At 38.9% G+C, this 19322-nt stretch overlaps 1 protein-coding gene across 1 annotated transcript in view; it reads right to left on the bottom strand.

Annotated features, from left to right (window-relative positions):
- Nucleotides 1–682: 682 nt before the first annotated feature.
- The window catches only part of COL1A2 (collagen type I alpha 2 chain), a gene marked incomplete at its 5' end in the record, with an annotated part of 35329 nt that continues 16689 nt past the window's right edge, over nucleotides 683–19322 (bottom strand). Inside the window, 29 exons of the mRNA XM_084230254.1 lie at nucleotides 683–1226; nucleotides 1935–2177; nucleotides 2852–3036; nucleotides 3439–3697; nucleotides 4023–4130; nucleotides 4256–4309; nucleotides 4784–4891; nucleotides 5263–5316; nucleotides 5489–5596; nucleotides 5682–5735; nucleotides 6107–6214; nucleotides 6864–6971; nucleotides 7680–7841; nucleotides 9091–9144; nucleotides 9859–9912; nucleotides 10276–10383; nucleotides 10480–10533; nucleotides 10636–10689; nucleotides 11383–11436; nucleotides 12350–12403; nucleotides 13098–13205; nucleotides 14249–14347; nucleotides 15801–15845; nucleotides 16786–16839; nucleotides 17095–17148; nucleotides 17295–17348; nucleotides 17827–17880; nucleotides 18263–18361; nucleotides 18818–18871. Of these exons, the coding sequence (XP_084086380.1) occupies nucleotides 1080–1226; nucleotides 1935–2177; nucleotides 2852–3036; nucleotides 3439–3697; nucleotides 4023–4130; nucleotides 4256–4309; nucleotides 4784–4891; nucleotides 5263–5316; nucleotides 5489–5596; nucleotides 5682–5735; nucleotides 6107–6214; nucleotides 6864–6971; nucleotides 7680–7841; nucleotides 9091–9144; nucleotides 9859–9912; nucleotides 10276–10383; nucleotides 10480–10533; nucleotides 10636–10689; nucleotides 11383–11436; nucleotides 12350–12403; nucleotides 13098–13205; nucleotides 14249–14347; nucleotides 15801–15845; nucleotides 16786–16839; nucleotides 17095–17148; nucleotides 17295–17348; nucleotides 17827–17880; nucleotides 18263–18361; nucleotides 18818–18871 (2751 nt within the window). The 3' untranslated portion in view covers nucleotides 683–1079. The remainder of the gene's footprint in view (nucleotides 1227–1934; nucleotides 2178–2851; nucleotides 3037–3438; nucleotides 3698–4022; nucleotides 4131–4255; nucleotides 4310–4783; nucleotides 4892–5262; nucleotides 5317–5488; nucleotides 5597–5681; nucleotides 5736–6106; nucleotides 6215–6863; nucleotides 6972–7679; nucleotides 7842–9090; nucleotides 9145–9858; nucleotides 9913–10275; nucleotides 10384–10479; nucleotides 10534–10635; nucleotides 10690–11382; nucleotides 11437–12349; nucleotides 12404–13097; nucleotides 13206–14248; nucleotides 14348–15800; nucleotides 15846–16785; nucleotides 16840–17094; nucleotides 17149–17294; nucleotides 17349–17826; nucleotides 17881–18262; nucleotides 18362–18817; nucleotides 18872–19322) is intronic.

The following is a 19322-nucleotide window of genomic DNA, read 5'->3' as shown; positions in this document are numbered from 1 at the left end:
TATATGGAGCTGAAACTCAGAAAGGTGAAGTGCCAAGGTCAGTCAGTCATAAGGAGCAGACCCACTAAAAGAGCTCAGGTCTCTGGGTCCTTGTTCGCTGCTCTTTCTCTACTATCCCAAATTACTCCTTTTGCAGTGTCCACCTAACGAGAAACATGCAGTCTAATGACTGGTAGAGATGTTATATTACTTATTTGTATTGCAAAGAGCATTGAAGCAAGGAATTCTACTCAATGTTTTGTTTTGGAAAACCAAACATGCTTTATTTCATTTTTTTCACAATTTATTTAAACATCTCACATATACAAAATAGGTACAATTTAATTTTTCTGCTTGTCCAAGAAACAAGGCTTCTTTGAAACCATGGGAGAGGATGAAAATGAGACTGGCAAGGAACAAATGCTAAATTTAAAAAAGAGGACAATGTTGGGCAAATGATGACGTGCATACTTTCAGTTGGGTATAAGATTTAAAATCTTGATGTTAAGTCAAATGAAAACAATACACAATACAACTCAATACAGAGGAGTATGTCTTCTCAGCTTCCAGCACCATCAAATTCTTCAAGTATCTGAGAAATACTATTAATTAGCACCTTTGTATTTTGAAAAAAAAAAAAAAAACAAGTACCTCAGCTCCTCTCTGTCTAGGTCAGCACCTAATGGTATGGATCACACTCACAGGAAAGTGTTTTGAGGTAGTTTGGAAGTTTGGGTTTTAAACTTCCCTCTGTGGAAGATATTCAAAAGCCACAAGTGGTGCAAATGTTCATGGTTTTTATTTTATTTTTCAATTTTTATTTTGGTTTTCTTACAAAGGTTGACATTTTCCACAACAGGTGTACGAGTGTTGAAAAAAAGTCCAAATCTTTTGGGGAGGGGGAAAAGGAGAGGGAATTTAATTAAATCATATTGCACAATGCTCTGATCACTCCTTCTCCTCTTTTGCCCACAATTTAAGCAAGTAGATGTGCAGAAGAAATGGAAGGATTCAGCTTTCAGTTAAAAAAGAAGAAAAAGAAATGGCAAAGAGAGAACGCTTTTTCAGATTCCTTTTTTTTTAATTTAGGTTGAGTTCATTTATTTGAAACAGACTGGGCCAACTTCCAACCTGAATTCTTGGTCAGCACCACCGATGTCCAAAGGTGCAATATCAAGAATAGGGAGGCGAGATGGCTTATTTGTTTTGTATTCAATGACTGTCTTGCTCCAATCATTTGTCTTTTTCTGTTTAAAAAAGAAAAAAAAATATACATATAAAAGCAGCACTATTTCCGAATCTTACATCACCTGTACCTCTTATGTATTATAAGAAACTTTTGCTATGTGTCACTCTGAAGACATGTATCTGACATAAACACATTCATTTTTGAAACTGCAGCATTGGGGTGTCTCTGGGGGAAATGTTTCTTGCAAGTCTAATTTAGGGAAAAAAAACATTTCAATACATATTCCAAGTGATCAATTTTTACGTTATCATTTTCAGAAAGTGTGTGTGTGGGTGGGTGGGGGGGACAGGGAGTCTGCTGGGTATGCAGAATTGCTATTTGCGAATCTTAATTATTCCTTAATTTACAACATATTGTAGACAAAGCTAAAAGAAAAAGGAAAAGGAAGCAATGCTAATAAGTAAAATAAAATACATGTAACTATAAATTATATCCTGGGCCTTTTTAACTTCAGGTAATTTTAAGTTATGGGTATACATCTTCATTTAAGAAACTCATGTTAAAAGAAAAGCAACTAATATGTGGACATAGCATATGTCATATATATATATATATTCTTATATATAAGAATAATCTGGATCTACCATCTGAATTTTATAAGTCAGTTAGGTCTTTCATCCATCTGTTCATTTATTGGTCTAAGCTAGAAATTTTCCTACCTCTACTCCCCCCCAAAATACTATTCCCATATTTTGCTATTACTTACAGAACAGCCATCCACAAGAACATTGTATGTGAACCTGCTGTTGCCCTCGGCAACAAGTTCCACATCGTTGGAGCCTTGCAGAATGACAGCCTTTTTCAGGTTGCCAGTCTCTTCATCCATGTATGCAATGCTGTTCTTGCAGTGGTAGGTAATGTTCTGAGAGGCATGGTTGGCCAGCAGCCGCATGAAGGCCAGCTGGGTAGCCATTTCCTTGGTGGTTACTCCTTCAACATTGTATTCAAACTGCAGAGAATAAGATGGGGATTCCAGTTAAGTGGAGACGGACTCGGACGCTAAGAGTCAAATTAAATGACAAAAAAGTGTACTGTAAGGAGACATAATGAAGTCAGATCAAGGCCTTGGGAAAAAAGGCACTTTTAAGGGGAAACTCAATTCACTTGTCTTTAAAGCATTAGTTACCTAGAAGGAACATAAAACTACTACACCGAGGGAAGGTAATTTCACAAAGGTATCTATTTCAGGGAAGCCTTTATGTGTCTGTTTCTTCTTTAGAATAAGAGAACAAGGAGCTAGAGATTCCAACCTCTTTCATTTTCTGTAATTCCTACTAATTGGCACTCAAAAAAGTTGATGAAAAGGTTTGATTATAAATTCAGAAAAACTCATTGTTCTGAAAATACATATGTATTTTGTTTAGGACTCTATAGTGGCTAGTTCGCGTTCATAGTAAATGACATTAGTCAGTGTCGCTAGTGAGTATCAGCTGAGTAAAATTTGCAGAACAACTTTGAATTGTGTAGCTCTGCCAGTACGAGCAATCCAAGATAGGTGAGAAAAGATCAAGTTTTTAAAATAAGCCTATTTTTGGTAAAGGACTAAAATGCAGGTAATTAAAAAGCAAACTAATCCTAATAATATTATTTAGCAGGAAAAGGAATGTTCGTAGGATCCCTCACCTGGGTACCACCATTGATAGTTTCTCCAAGCCAGACATGTTTCTTGACCTTGGAATTTATGTACCCATTCTTGACTGGGATGTTTTCAGGTTGAGCTCGGATGCAAGTTTCACCAGTAGAGAAATCACAGTGTACTTTGATAGCATCCATAGTGCATCCTTGGTTAGGGTCAATCCAGTAGTAACCTTTTAAGAAAACAAGACCCAGAGCATAAACTCTCTCATTGAATGGGGCACAGGTGCCAGTAATGACTAGTCAAAGATTTTAATTCCCATAAGCTGCATTTTTGATTTTACTGTTAAATTGTCCATGGCACATGAAACAGGAAGAAGGTGGCTGTTTTCAAGATTAGACAGGTCCTCCATGAAAAATTAGATCAGGCACATATTAGCATGAAAAGGCAAAAATACATATGGAGGGCTTGAGAATGGGTGCTGGTTGGGAGAAGAAAATGATGTTTCATTAATTGGTATGATTTCACATAATGCAATTTTTACCCAAAACCCTTTTTATTCTAAATGTCAGTGGGAACACTGAAAAGTCCAACTTGTGAGAGAGGTCAGTCTGGCTTAGACATCTTGACCTACCACTGCTCCACTCTGGGTGGCTAAGTCTCAAGTCACGGCATGTGCGAGCTGGGTTCTTCCTGGAGCCTTCTGGAGTAAGAAGGGTCTCGATCTGGTTGTTGAGAGATTTCAGAGTAGCATCAACTTCATAATCCTTGGGTCTGAGAGAAGATGGTGAGCGAGGCTGGTCAGCTCTGTAGAAGTCGCCATCATAACCAAAGTCATAACCACCACCACTTATGCCAGGAGGACCAGGAGGGCCAGGGGGACCGGGAGGGCCCTGCAAAGGTGAAAGGGAGAGAGAGGAGAGTTTGTATTGGATTACAGTCCAAGACGACAATGACAGCAGATTTTCAGTAGAGCATGACACAAAAGCATGTTCCAATAAGTAAAAAAGAATCAAGTTCATGTAAATAACTTGCTCCCAGGTGTACATGCAGGGAAGGGTTTAAAAAGTTCATTCTATCCAGATAATATTTACATATTTTAGAAAGCATATGGAAGTGGGGGAGTACTTTAATGTGTCATAATTGTCTTAGTTTAGTCTGAAGGATATAGCTTTTAGGTCAAGGATACCTTTTATTATTTTCCAAAATCATACTTACAGCAGGACCTTGGTTACCCTGAGAGCCACGAATGCCAGCAGGTCCAACTGTACCAGGATGTCCACTGCGACCATCTTTGCCCACAGGGCCAGAAGGACCTGCAGGACCCTAAGAAAGAAGGACACTGAGTCTGTACGAGCCAACAAAACCTTGCAAGGGGGAGGAAAAGCCTTGGGGTTCATTGCTTGCAGTTGGCTCAATTTCAGAGGTAAATGTCTCTTATATTGACCTACCCTAGGACCAGCAGGACCCACGGCACCAGGAGCACCTTGATCGCCATGGTGACCCTTTAAACAGAGAACAGGAAAAATCACACTTTTAGATCATGCATTAATCAATGGATGTTTTTTTAATTGGATGGAAAACTTTAGTTTCAATGGATTCTGAATTGAGAACATTGAAAATGTAAAATGGGGCTCTTTTCTCCCATTATGTCTATTATATTCAATTATTTTTTTTTTACAAGCCATTTCAGCAGTGTAATATTAGTCATTCCTCTAATGATATTTATTTTAAGTGGGGTTGAAGGACATTGTTGCCAGGAGATTTTAATACATGTATATTTCTATCTCCCTTAACCCTCACCTCATTGTGTTGGGATGAGATAGCATTATCTCTGGAGAGATGGAGTTAACCGGAGGATGGGAAATGAATATGATATAGGACATTTTAGAATAATAGCAGTAAAAAATTGAAGGTGAACATTCTGAATTGAAGGTCTTTAGATCTGCACACATGCTGGATGTTGCCATTTTACTTACAGCAAGACCAGGAAGACCTTGTAATCCATTGTGTCCTTTTAAGCCAGGAAGACCTCTGGGCCCCTTATCACCAGGCATTCCCTTATCACCTCGAATACCTTGTGGTCCCTATAAAGGAGAGAGAAAAACAGGACATTTACCTTCTTTAAAATATGGCACTCATTTCTTCATCAATACTGTTTAAACTGCATATGGAGGTAATTCAAGGCATGCAAACATCTAAAAGCTATGTGGGTGTCACAGCCATTTCTCTCTTTAATCTGCTTTAGTTGAGGTGTCCGTCAAGTGACCAGTGCTTTTGATTATTTAATACAAACAAACAGAAGGGAATTAAAAGCTACTTGTACCAATGCTCAATGCAGACTAAAATTTTTTAAATACCATAAAGCTTAGTGTATAAAGCATTTATTTTCATAATGGGCAGTCTGGACCGATCCTCTCTAAATGTCAATTTTTAAAAACCTTCGCCATGTACATACACTAGGACCTCTTGGACCAAAGGCACCAACGGGACCAACAGCACCAGCAGGACCCTGTGAATTGGAAAAGAAAAATGCAATTCATTAGCCAAGCCCAAGATCTTCCTCCCATGATCCTATTGTCCCGAAGCATGAAGTGAAGGCATCAGAAGTGAAGCCGATGAGGATGACAGCATTGAAGGACAAGCATTTGCATCGAAGGACAGGCATTTGTTTAGAAACTTACAGGTTCACCACGGTTCCCATGTTTGCCAGTGGGACCCACGTTGCCATGAGGACCAGGTGCACCCACAGCGCCAGCAGGACCGATGTTGCCGGGATAACCACGCTCTCCCTACCAAAGGCAAAATCAAGCTTAGCTTCACTTTGGCCTCTACTTGAATCATATTTAAGATAGAGAGATAAAGACGAGTACTGACCTTGTGTCCAGGCTGACCATCACGACCGGGGGGACCATCACTCCCGGGGTTGCCCTGTGAAGACACCATGCCAGTGAAGGTACTTAGTGAGGCTGTGTTGCATGCCATTTCTTAATGGTGAACCCCTCTACACTGTTAAAATAGAGGACCAAGAACCTGCTGACCTATATCTTTTTAAGAGTTGTTTTCAATGTTTTGGTCCAACTTTGAAGTGTGCTAGTTAAAGACTTAATTCCCAGCCCAAGCAACTTTCCACATTTTTAATACTAGGAGCTCTTGGTGCATGTAATATTATAGAACTACCAGAAGCTCTCTATGCATGTAGATATCACGTTCAGAAGCTTGGAACTTTAGCTCAGGACATAAAGTCACACACAATGTAACACCCCTCAGTATTATTCCATAAAATACGAGTTAGAACTCACATCACGACCAGCTTCACCAGGAGCACCATTGACTCCAGGACTACCCACAGCACCAGAGGGACCTCGAGCCCCAGGAGGACCAGAAATGCCCAAGGGACCAGGTTCACCCTAAAGAGGCAGAGAAGACAAACCACGTCTTATTAAACTGGATGCTAATCTCACTCTCCTCCAAACACCCTCGGTCAAAAGCTTCCAGTTTGAGAAGATAAATGGAATGTGAATTAGTGACGAAAAGGAAAGAAGTATCATCCTCTTCCTTACTCAGGTGGTCAACTTTATGTTATTTGGGAATGATGCTCTTAACAAGGTCAGCCTAGTTTCACCTGATATCTTAAATGAAATGAATTCATAAAGTTGAAAGAGTTTATGGAGATGAGAAGATTCCTAGCTGCTGTCACATATAAGGTTTAATGGAATGATTCAGAACTTCCAGAGTTTCATTCTTCCTACAGGATAAATGATGCCAGCATTTCATATTGCAGGGGAGTAAATGCAATTAGAGCTTATATCCTTCTTAAGCATGTAAAAAGAACAAAAATCATTCTGCATAATGCTAAGCTGTATCTTTATAGCATGTGTCTAAGTAAGGTGGTATTAAAGCTTCTTAGATAAGTGACATGTGATCTGTGTAAAGAAATGCCATGAATAAAAAAATCTTAAGTGGAGTTATTCAGTGATCAATCTGTCACATTTGAAGTGGCAGCTTTTAAAATCTTTTATTATGTTAATGAGAATCAGAATGGTGTCAAACACTCACCATAGATCCAGAAATACCTGGTAGACCACGTTCACCTCTGGAGCCTGGGAGACCCAGAATACCAGGAGCACCAAGAAGACCTTGAGGACCTGGGGTGCCAGGAGGCCCCTGAAAAAGAGGTAAAATACTGAGGGTTACTGGTAAGACCCTAACAGATAACACAGGTAGGCTTGAGGACTATGAGAATGAGCTATCCTCAATTTAGAAAAAGACTAGGGACCTCCTATAGTAGGAAGTCTCCTTGGACATCTTTTTCCTGGTGATGACAAGGAATTTATGTCTTAGCGTGTATATTTCCATGTACCTAGTTCCTCCTTGAAACCAATGGAATAATATTTAAAACCATGTGGCTGAGTTCAATGGAACCATCTGCGGTAAGGGAATAGTTTTTATAGGATTTTTGCAAGGAAGCAATTTTGACCCTGGCTTCTAACTGAACCAAGTCTGATAAGGAACATTCAGAGTAGCATACTGGACAATTCAGGTTAAAAAACTGATAGTTAACGGAGATTGATTAACTTACAGTACAATGACCACGGCACTGGGATTCTATTCTAATCCCAGTACCAGCAATGTGCCCTTATCACCTTAAAGGGCCATTTTGATAAAATAGTGGAGTTCTTTTATTTATTGTTATCCTCATCCAGTAAAAATATGACACCTCGACAGCTGCTGAACAAATTTCCTGGCTCAACAGTGCTCTGCTTGAGAATCTGTAATATTCATCAACAGATATATGCCACTGGAAGAATTCTGTAAGGGCTTCATTTTACTTCAACACAAGGTATGAAGAAGGAGGAGTCTGAAATCACTTACAGCACTACCAGGCTCTCCAGAGGGACCCTTCTCTCCAGTAAAGCCAGGAGGACCAGATGCACCTGTTTCTCCAGTTCGGCCAACTGGACCTTGGTCACCACGAGGACCTCGAAGCCCTTCCTTACCAGCAGCACCAGGGGGACCAGGAGGGCCAGTGATACCCTGAGGGCAAATGTACAAGTCATTTATTTTCTGTTAATCATCATGGACCTGGAAGAGATGTTAATCATCACAGACCTTGAGCAGAGGCTCAAGAATTTTATTATTATTATTTTATTTTTTTATGTTTATTAATTTTTATATAAGAACTGGGGTACAGGCCAGAGGCACAGTAGGGTGAGAGGATTCACCAGAGACAAAGCAGGGAGCGGAACAGGCAGACGGACTGAAATACACTGCCGAGGGGAGCAGTGGGCGAGACAGGAGAGGTCTGCCGCACCATGTGGGTATCTCCCTGGCCAGGAGGGAATGAAACAGCGCTGCGCTCAACCCGCTGCGCCACCGGGGAGGCTTTAGATGCAAACAATGTGAAGCAATAAAATAGTATCCTGGCCATATTAGGAAATGTTTAGACTTTTAAACATTCTTGCAGAGAGAAGGAACTCCCGTAATTCTCTTCCTGAGACTGTGATAAAGTAAACAACTGAGAGAGAGGCAATGGCAAATGCCTGTGAGGAAAAGCAATGTTGTGCCACCCATAACTTGGCATATTGCAATTGAAACGATGGAGCATTTTCAGAGTTAGTTATAAATGAATGGGACTTTGAGTTTTGGATGACTATGCTCATTTCTTTCTGAAAAAGTCAATACTGGCATTTTGTTCATAATTGAGGAATCACGTATGCACTCAACTAGGTTTAATTAAATGCCTACAGGGAATGAAGAATTTTCTGTTATGAACCTGTAAAGGATTCCAAGAAATCAACATCTTTGCTATTTTATTTTTTCCCTGAAACCTTAACCGGAAGACTTAATCCTTGGTAATTAATTAAATTCTCTTGAGTCCTGACAGGAGAGTCTGAATCAGAATTAAATTAGAGGCTAAACCACCTTTAAATTCAGGAACAATTATACCTTAACAACAGAGGCAGAATGTTGGCCATAAAGGGTAATTAGATATAGAAATATCTGATATGTGACTAAAACTGTTCTGTTTTTATTTTTAACAGAGACCGTGCCCCTCAAAGGGAACTTGTGTTCCCATGAATAAAAGCCTCTTAAACTGATATTGTACAATGTAATTTGTGATGGTTTGGCTTTAATGGGTCAGAAAAACTGATTTCAGACCAGGAAAGTAATAGCAAAATATTATTAGCATGTTTTCATAGAGAGTTTCTTACCAGTTTCCTACCAGAGGCCAAGTCTTTTAGCTAGAGTAAGTGAAGACCTATGTTTGAAATGATTTACTTACAGAGGGTCCAGGAGGACCAGTCCGTCCAGCAGCACCAGGGAAACCAGTAACACCCTAAGAACGCAAGCACATGGAAATTTCAGTTGGTGCCAATTCTAGGCATCAGATGGAAATTTCTTCTTTGGTAGCCCCTCAATACATGTAGCCAAGGATGGGCCAAGAGTTAGGTAGGTGCAGCCTTAAATGGTATTATTTAAGCAGGGTCTTGAACACCTTCCATTTCCACACGCCTTTCTGATCAGTGTGCTGCCAGTTGCAACACCCAATATGTTGCATTAAGGCTCCGGTGGGTCTTTTGAAATGCCAACATATTATCTAATGGTTGTAAGAGCAAGATGCTAAAATCCTGTGCCATTATTGCTCATTGATGTGCAATCATTACTTAAAAACCTGGCTGGGTGATAAGGAATGGATGCTGACTAAGTGATTTTATTTACAGAGGAAGGTACAACAAAAGACCTAGAGCATTAACTTTACAATGAAAGAAGGAAGGAGTCACTGAAGTTCATTCCTGGGGAGCTCTGGATCTCTGGGGATATAAACCACACTGAGTTCCAGCTGAGATTAACATTAATAACATTTGTGAGAATGTTAAGTTAATATCCCATGAACCTGATCTTAATTTCAGAATTTCTCTGAATAGAGTTAACTTTATTCTCACTGGTTTCTTTATTATAGTCCAAACACCAAAAATGAGCATACTTTCAAGTTGTCCCTAAATAGGTTCTTAAGAAAGAAAAGTGATCAGTAAATACTGTAAAAACTTACAGGGGGGCCGCCATCACCACGACCTCCAACAGGACCAGGGGGACCAATTGGACCCTAAATAGAAACAAACAAAAAAGATGGGGTCAAATCATAAAACAATTCTTATAAATGTCACTCTTTCCTTCAAAGGAATCATTCCCATGGCTAGTAGAGAAAATATAGAAATAAAAAAAAAATGATTATCTGTGTCATTTCAACTAAATGTTCTTGCTTCATTATTATGACCCTTATGGGGTTATTGAAGAAGACTTTTATAAATTGTAAAGCAGGATGCAAATGTTAATTTTTATTTTTAAAGTCATCTTCTAGCTAGTATAGGCCCTGGTGTATACTAGGCACTTGATCAATGTGCGTTGAGTTAAAAGATTTCATGGGTAACTACACAAATTGTATTAGCCACCAGTGACTTCAACTTACAGATGGGCCAGCAGCTCCAACAGGACCCGTGGGACCAACAACACCATTTTCACCCTTTGGGCCTTTGCTTCCTCTCTCTCCTTTAGCACCAGGTTGGCCAGCAGCACCCTGTTGGAAAGGAACAGGTATTGCTCAAGTGTTCCATTTAATTCTACTCACCCACTTGAGATGTTTTCAGATTAACCTTCATTGCATGATACTCACAGCAGGACCAGCAAATCCATTGGGACCAGCAGGACCAACCTCACCACGTTCACCCTAAGTGGGAGAAGGGATTTAAAGATGTCTAAGCCATCTTAGCTTCATTGATGTCTAAAATTTGTGAGTATGAGTGTCCAAAATGACCAGTTTTCTACTTACAGGGCTACCACGAGGACCAGCAGGACCAGAGGGACCAGCGGGACCAGCTTCACCCTATAATAAGACAAAGGTGAGTTTGTTAATGTGTTTCACATAGATGCTCAAAGAGGTTAGGAGAGGGAAGGGTGCGAGACGTGGACTCTTTTAGAGTTTTCAGTTGCATCAGAAGAGATGACTAAGGTACATATCACCTAATAAGATAAAGTGGGTTTTTACTCTGCTTGATGTTGTATTCATTTTGGGGGTTGAAGTGATATTGGTCGTACACTTGCAAAACACTATAAATCAGTACCCACAATACCAGGAAGAGAACATTTTAATTTTTAGATGGACACAGGGCTGATCTATTTGTTGCTATCTGTGCAATACAATAAATAAGATCTATTTTAAGTGGACTGTTTGATGTGAGTTGGGCACACTATGTATTTTATTGATTTTTTATAATTGAGGCTTTGAGAAGGCTCAGTGCATTAGGATTTTGTTAATGGGCAACAGGGACTTTAAAACAAACGATAGGGATTAAAGTATAGATCAGATAGCTGGCACATCTATAGTAAGGGAAGGAGAACTTTAAATATACAGCATTTGTTTCCTGCTGCCAGTCACAACAGATGGGTTTTTAAATAAGTGGGTTTTATACCAAGTCATAAAAATGAATTGCCGGGGCTCTTTGGGGCTACAGCAGACAGGAAATTTTAGATACTGTTACAGGCTCAGAGTTGCTACTCAGTGAAAATGCATGCTTACCCGGTCACCAGTGGCTCCAGCAGGACCAGGGGCGCCAACGGCACCAGGAGCACCCTAGTACCAAGAAGAAAACGAGTCTTACTAGTAATACCACCAAATCATCAAAATGACCCTTGCCATTCCCCCTTACTGTACTTGTACTGGTGCTGCACACCTTGCCTACACACTCTGGGTGGACATTAAGAAAGCCTCTGGTGTATTTCAGTTCTAACTAGAGGATATCTCAGTCATGAAGGTGATAGAAACGTGTAGGTCTAGGGCAGGTGAGGAATTGGGGAGATCTGGACTCTCAGCTCTTGTAACATTTCCTGGGTAGCAGCATTGTTTGGAACCGAAAGCATTGAACGACTCAGAGGAAACACTACTATGAATGTGCTACAGGGAGTTACGTGTTCTGAGGAAGAGGTGGGAAGAAAGAACTGAGGTAGTTTCTGGAAGAGCCACAATGCCCAACCCTCTAGACAAGGCTACCTTACACCTTTATGGGCTCGTTGTTAGCATCCTTATGGCATTAACAGTTCATCTTTGGGGCTGCTCTTTGAGTCATAAATTCTTAGGGCATACATCTGATTAAGAAGGACTTTAGTAGGGATTCTGGCTTCTTAAAATGTAAGTGGAATTATTGTTTTATTTTTTTCCCCTAAGTCCTACAATAATTTAAACAGTCATTTAAAGTTCTATTCAAATTAGAGCTTTTGATCTGTAGGACATACTTGGTATAGGTAACACTAGGTGGAATAGAGAATTCAGGCTATGATTTTCAAAGGGATAAATCTTATTGAGTTTTCTCTTTGGAACCTGTAATATGGTATTATTAGTCACAGACCCAGGAAGGAATGGAATATTTTTTTTACTTTACTAAACTTGAATCCTTCTTTTGTTAGCTCTATTTTGGAAAACTTCTCAACACCAATTGAGTGAAAAATAAAAATAAATTAACACTCTGAGTAAACAAAATTCTACTCACACGAGCACCATCTCTGCCTGGGTTACCAATTTCACCTCTGAGTCCAGTTTCACCCTGAAAGTACAAAGCAAAAGCAACTTTTTGTTCTTCAAGCCCCAATTTTAATTTTTATCAATTATTTTTTTTCTTTTTTCAATCCCCACTCTTTAAATCAAAATGAATATCATGTGTTTTTACAGAACATGGTGTAAATCTTTTAGTCATTTGAGATCTTTAGTAATGTCTTAGTTCCCTACCTTTCTAAGGATGTTGAATGAGGGGAAAAAATAATTCTTTCCAGATTATTGTTAAATATTCTTTCCTAATTTCCATACACCCTCCTGAAGCATAATCAAGCAAGGTACAAATTCATGTGGACAGAATTATAAGGCAACATCACAATGGGCTTCAGTGCCTGATCACTCTTACGGCATAACTAATGCAGCAGCACGGTTGACAGCTGTTCAATATAGTTTCTTCCCATTAATTAGGGCAGGATGAAGCATTATTGTTAGTGGCATTAAAATGAGCCTCATGTATTACTCAACACCATCTGTTTGCGTGAAATTCCATGGTAGCAAGGATTCTTGCCAGATTAGTGACTTTAGAAATGTGTAGGTGCTACGTGGCAGAGGGAAGTGGATACAGATAGAGATCAAAATGCCACCAGGGCACCTGCTTAGAATTGTAAAAACTGAATGTCCTTGTGTAGCCTTCTTTGCTAGAGGTCATCAACAACATGTATTAAGGTCCAACACTCAGAGGGTACCTTGTCTCCCTTGCCTCCAGGTATGCCAGCAGCACCTCTCTCTCCTGGGAGGCCACCAGGACCAGGTGCACCAGGAGCGCCTGGAGCACCGACCGCACCAGCTTCCCCCTGGAATCAAGCACATGTGAAATCAATTATTTCAGGGGCAAAAGAAGAAAATGAAGACTCAAATTCTTGAAGGATTCCAATTTAAACATTTAATAGATAGCATTCCTGCCTGCTTGGGGACACAAAAGAGGTCTATTGAAAGGAAGGACAATGTAGCCAAGGAAGATGCTATTAAAGACACGGTGACTAAAGAGAAGAGAGTAGTAGGAGTGGGTGGCCATGATTTTTCTATAACCTGCTCTCAATCCTCTTCAGGAAGGCAAGCATGGAAAAGAAGAAGATAGGACAATGGCAGCCAGAATGTAAAAATATTTATCCGCAAACATTTTCAAGGATGTCTCTTAGGCCAGACAGAAAATATTGAAGGAGACTTCAATTGGGGAGATGTTTACATTTATTCTCTTATAAGAGTGGGGACAATAGGTTCTATTTTTATGAAAAACCCTACAATCCCACATGCGTAAAACTTGTTGACTAGTTTCTCAGATAAAACCTTTTGAAAGTACTACCTCATACAGGCACATTTCTTTCTGATTTCCTCTCTCCTTCTTACCTTGTTTTTATGTTTTTCCAATATCCTTCCACATATCAAAAATAGCATTTTACAACTAATCTTTACAGATTTTTTCCCTTTAACATAAGACTCAGAAGTAATATGAGTTGCCTTCTCTTTATTGTGGTTGAAGTAATGTTTTTTCTAAAACATGTAATTCCATCTATTTTAAAATCTAAACTACAAACTACTTTGAAACAAATTTGCAGAGTTAAATTTTGTCTAGCTAAATTTTGTTATAAATTCTCTGATTACTGGATAGCTCTTTGAAATTTTATTCTATGAAGTAGGATCAGTTGAGAAATTAAACTTTTTTTTTGAGAAGAGTGTCTAAATATATACGATGCTTTTAGTTTAAACAGAGCTGGAGATCAGCAAGAATTGGAAACAAATACAAAATCTGAAAAACACTTTTTTTTTACTATTATAATGGATCTACTTATTCTACTATAAAGGAGCCAGACCAGCAATATGTGACAGGAACTTTTACCTTGTTTCCTTCAGGCCCTGGGGGTCCAGAAGGACCTCGACTTCCTAGAGGACCAGAAGGACCAGCAGCACCACTTTCTCCAGGTGGACCACGCTCGCCCTGTAAAAAGGCAATTAGAAGTGTTGCATTGTTCATTGCCTTCAGAGACTACGTTTTACACACCAGAGCTCACTCTTTAACTTCTCAGTCCTTGTTCTGCCATTTATTAGTAAACTATAATTTCCCCTTTAATTTCTCTACAGTGAAATGAAGGGATGATGAATTTCTAGTCTCATTTAGATCTAATGTTGTGGTTACAACTCCAGAATTTGTTGCTTGTATGGTATGGTATTCAAACATTGGAATTAATTTACTTTTCTTTTCTGTCACAAATCCACAGGCAAAAAAAGAGATGCCAGTTATGCATAGTACTCAAAGGGAAAGATTGTGCCATTTTAGGTGAAAAGCAATGCTAGGTGTAAATAAGAGTCAATGTTTTTAGATTCTCTGCGTCCTTTTTACAATTACATGTAGTAATGACATAACAGTTGTTATGTACGTATGCATTTATGTATGTGTCTATCTATCATCTATATATTTTTCTACTTATTTCCCAATTTGCATGTAAATATCACTGTGACATAGCATTCTTTGGCCCAGAATACTTTACATGTAAATTTACATTACAATTATTTCAAAAGTCCTTGTTATAACATGATTCAAGAGGACTGTGATTCTGTGACACTATATTTGTTTAGATATCCTAGGTAAATGGTAACTGAACACATAATGAGATATTTTAGGGGCAAAGTAATCATACCCATTATTATTTTTTAATTAAATTAATTAACTCATTTTCTTACATCACTGTTAATTTTGGGGCAGTACTTGATTTCTCCCCTCAGGTATATTCCCCACAGATCTTCCACCACCGTAATACCCATGAATCATCACAACAGTACTTTGTGCTCTTCCCTGCCATGTTTTGACCCTTTGCCCTCCCTCCCCTGCTGTATGCCTCAGGTCTATGGTCAGCTTGCAAGTTCTGTCTTTTTCTTGAACGTTTGTTTGATTTCTCTATATTCCACATATAGGTATAAATATGGGTTGGTTTCACATACCCATTATTTTAATGACCATGGAAAAACTAAATCTCTCTTATTATTTATTGTGATTTTCTTTTTTCTTTTTAAGAGCAGACTCATGATTTCAGCTTTAGACTTTGAACATCAACACACATGCAGAAATTGACTTTAAATCTTAGTAACATATTATTTTTCTTTGGCTTGAGTCAATCCACTATCATAAATATATCATACTTGTCAATATAAATCACTGGGTATAATACATGCATTAGTTCATTTAGTTTCTTATAACTGTGGGATTTTTGAATAGGAAATATGACAAATTTAAAAAGCCTACTACCGATTTAGAAATTAAATGTGCTTTACAGACTGCGTTTGACTACTGAGGAGTGTCAGAAACTTGTTGCAGGATCATCCATAGTTTTAAGAAGGCATTATTAGTTTTAAAATCACATCCCAGAAATTTATGAAAATAAAGTAGCACTTACTCTTGGGCCAGCAGGACCAGGGAGACCAAATTCACCAGGGAGACCCTATGCCAAACATGAGAGTAAGTAAAGCATGAAATGTATGTCTATCTAAATCAACTTATGATCGTGATGTTGAAACATAGCATGAAATAAAGCTGATGCGTTTTTAAGTATGTGGGCTGTTAGGAACAAAAGAAATTCCAGTTGTGAATGGAATGATACCAAAAAAGTAAAAATTCCATTGATATCAAAGATTTATCTAATCCAGAATATGGTATCAGAAAATCTGTTTCCCTTTTGTTGATTTTTAAAAAGTGACAAAATCGACTCTCTCCTTTGAAAATATGATAAATAATGATGAACAATATCAGACATTACCTATTTTTAGCTACATAACAGACTGCTTTTTTAATAGAAATGATCATATTCTGCACATTACCTAGTTAATTGTATACCCAAGTGCATCTCCTTTATTACTGACCAGCTGTCTCCTTAATGTGCCCCACTGTTGACAAAGGAGACCAGGCCACAGAATGTAACTGAATTGAGGCACATTCATCACAATTACAGAGAAAATGATTCAGAACTCATGCCCTGATTGTGGACAGCAGTGTCATGTCTGAATGCCAAGAAAAACATTAAAAGCAATTTTTCAGGGTCTACTTTGATGGAAAATCAGTGCATTTACTTTTTCACTATGGGGAAGGAGATAATTTGTATTATAACATTTCCAGAGTAATATAAAAAGTAAGGCTATTAAATGGAATTTTCATTGACATATTTTACTTCCATAATGTGATGTTTTATTCAATTCGCAAAGTAATTTGAACAAATGTGAGTTAACGTGGCTTATTTTCTTCATTGGTACCAACATATACAGAACACTATCATTATCATGTGAAATATGAAATTTCCTTTTGTATATTATAATTGCACTGCAGCAAGGTATTAAAGGGAGAAAGTCCCAAGTTCAGGTAAATTGACTATCATCTGTTTTACTTACCCTTTCTCCTGGTTTGCCAACTTCACCAACTGCACCCGCGGGCCCAGGCAGACCCTACAAGGAAGAAATACAACTCTCAATCTTATTACTCTAATCAAAGGGGATGTTAATAACTAGCTTGGGGAGCTACTTAATATCAATATGGTCACCAACTACTGTGTGTTATTAAAGCATTACACAAAAGTTGCCTTGAAAATATGTACCTTTCTTTACTTCAGTTCTAAAATCACATTCTGTGTGGTGGGAGAGAGTGGTAGGGTGAATTACAACAGAGTAGTCTGAGCATTCTGGATCTTTTTATTGACTTACCTGGAAGCCTGGAGGGCCAGCAGGACCCTGTTCACCTTTTCCACCTTGGACACCCTGGAAGTGATAGGGAAGAACATAAACAGGGATGTCTAACACATGGCTGCCAAGCTACATATTTGGACAGTAAAACAGAGCTGGTCACCTTGTAAGAGCAGATTCATTTTAGGATACCATGGAGTGACAGAGGTGAAAGTACTCACTTGTTGTCCAGGAGGTCCCTGAGCACCGTTGTTTCCATCAGGACCTGGAGCACCCTAAAATATTTAACAGGAAGACCCATGACTCAGGGAGTTTAAGATACTGTAATGCTTCAGGGGTTGCTTCCTTAAAATCAGCTTGTCATGTTAGCTTGAATAAGGCTCTTTTTGGGTGACAAGGTCCGAATACCTCCTACTAGCTCTTGATGGGGCTTACAGGCAGCACATGGAGGGAGGGCAATTTATGAAGGCCAGAGAACATTGCTGGCATATTTGTTGTCACTTAATTGCAAAACAAATGAAATAACTAAGTGTACCCAAAGATATTTTTGATTTAGTGTACATTCTGATTTGTTATAGCTCACAATCTTACAAGTGTGTGGGGAGGGAAGGTATTTAGCGATGGTAAAGGGCTCTTGGGGATGTCATTTGGGAAGAGAGTGCTGGGATATTAGATGACCTCAAAGGCTGTATGTGGCCTACATGAATACTATGTACTGTATGTGGCTATATCGGCACAAAAGTCAACACTTACCCGAGGACCAGCAAGACCAGCATGACCTTTTTCACCGCTTTTACCAGGCTCACCCTATAATAAATAGTAAAAAATACTTTACACATTAGATGCTAAATTAACCATAGCAATTTCGAAGTGTTCATTTCGTGCTTGCTTTTAGTGGGGTAAGGGTGGGAATTCCTAGTCTTGGAATTCTGTTCACACTGGTGTGATCCATCCCATGCAACTCCATACGCAACAAGGTACCCCTGAGTTGACACAGGAGCTGGATTTTCAGCAGGTATACAAAGATATTCTGGGGGTCAACTTTAAATGTGGCAAGTGATGTGCGGTTTTCCTGTGTTGAAAGGGACTCTCTTGAGTTAGAGCAGACTGAGGCAGGAGAGAAATACTAGAGGCTTGGTGAAATATGGCCAAAAAGTGAGGAGGGATTGGAGGTTGTGGTGATTCTTACAGTGGGGCCTTTGGGTCCAGGAAATCCGATGTTACCAGCCTCTCCTCTTGCTCCAGCTGGGCCAATTGGTCCAGGCCTGCCGTCGATACCAGGGAGGCCCTGAAAGCAGACTTGATTTAAATTTTATGCACAAACAGGGTCTCACAATCTCAAGCCTGTTATCCTGCCATGGGATGAAACAATCATTTTCCAAATGCATAGAGCTTCCTGAAGAAAGGGTCAATAAGTAATGAATCCATTTTCCTTGTAGAAATAGGATGTTGGTAACATACGTCCAAGTCCCTCTTATATGCACACAATTTTCCTTCCCCCCTTCTCTTTCATACCCTATTGCCCTCTTCAATTTTCCCTGCCGTGTCTTTTTTTTCCCATTTCTTCTTTGAGTCATGTATTCATTTGGTTCTGTAATTACAATCTATTACTTTGAGTTCCCAGATGATATATGTGGCTGATATTTATTTTCATTGTGTTCATGTGCAAATAAGCCACAGAATAGACTTGATAAGGGTGCAATAAGCTTCCTTGAAAATAAAGTAAAGAATGAGCAATACTTACCACAGGACCTTCTTTACCAGTTGGGCCAACATTTCCAGGGGAACCAGGAAAACCCTATAAAACAAATGAGGATGTTTTCATATTGGCATTTTAAAGCACATACTTGAACCTCCAATTAATTGAATTCTCACACAAGCATTTTCTCCCACTTCTTTATCGCTTAGGGTAAATCACTAGGGGTATTAGCCACTAGCTGAAAGGTATGAAAAGTACTTTGAAATCTTTCTTTTTTCTTTCTTGTGCCTTTACTTTTATTGAATATTAATGCAAGGGGTCCATTTACAGATAGCTCAAGAAACAGTTAAGCAATGTACAATATAGGCAAAATGTGTCATGTTATTTACCTCATAACAGAAAAACAAATACTTTTTGTAAGCAATTTTCAAAGTGGATTTTTCTTTGATTGCTATACTTGGTGTCTCTATTACTTGTTTATGGTACAATTACAGTTGGTATTCATCCATTAGAGATGATGGAGGCAAAAAAATTACTCTATTGCTATGGA

The sequence above is a fragment of the Talpa europaea genome, assembly GCF_964194135.1.
Source record: "Talpa europaea genome assembly, chromosome: 3".
NCBI lineage: Eukaryota > Metazoa > Chordata > Mammalia > Eulipotyphla > Talpidae > Talpa > Talpa europaea.
This window is presented reverse-complemented; position numbering and strand designations above follow the sequence as displayed.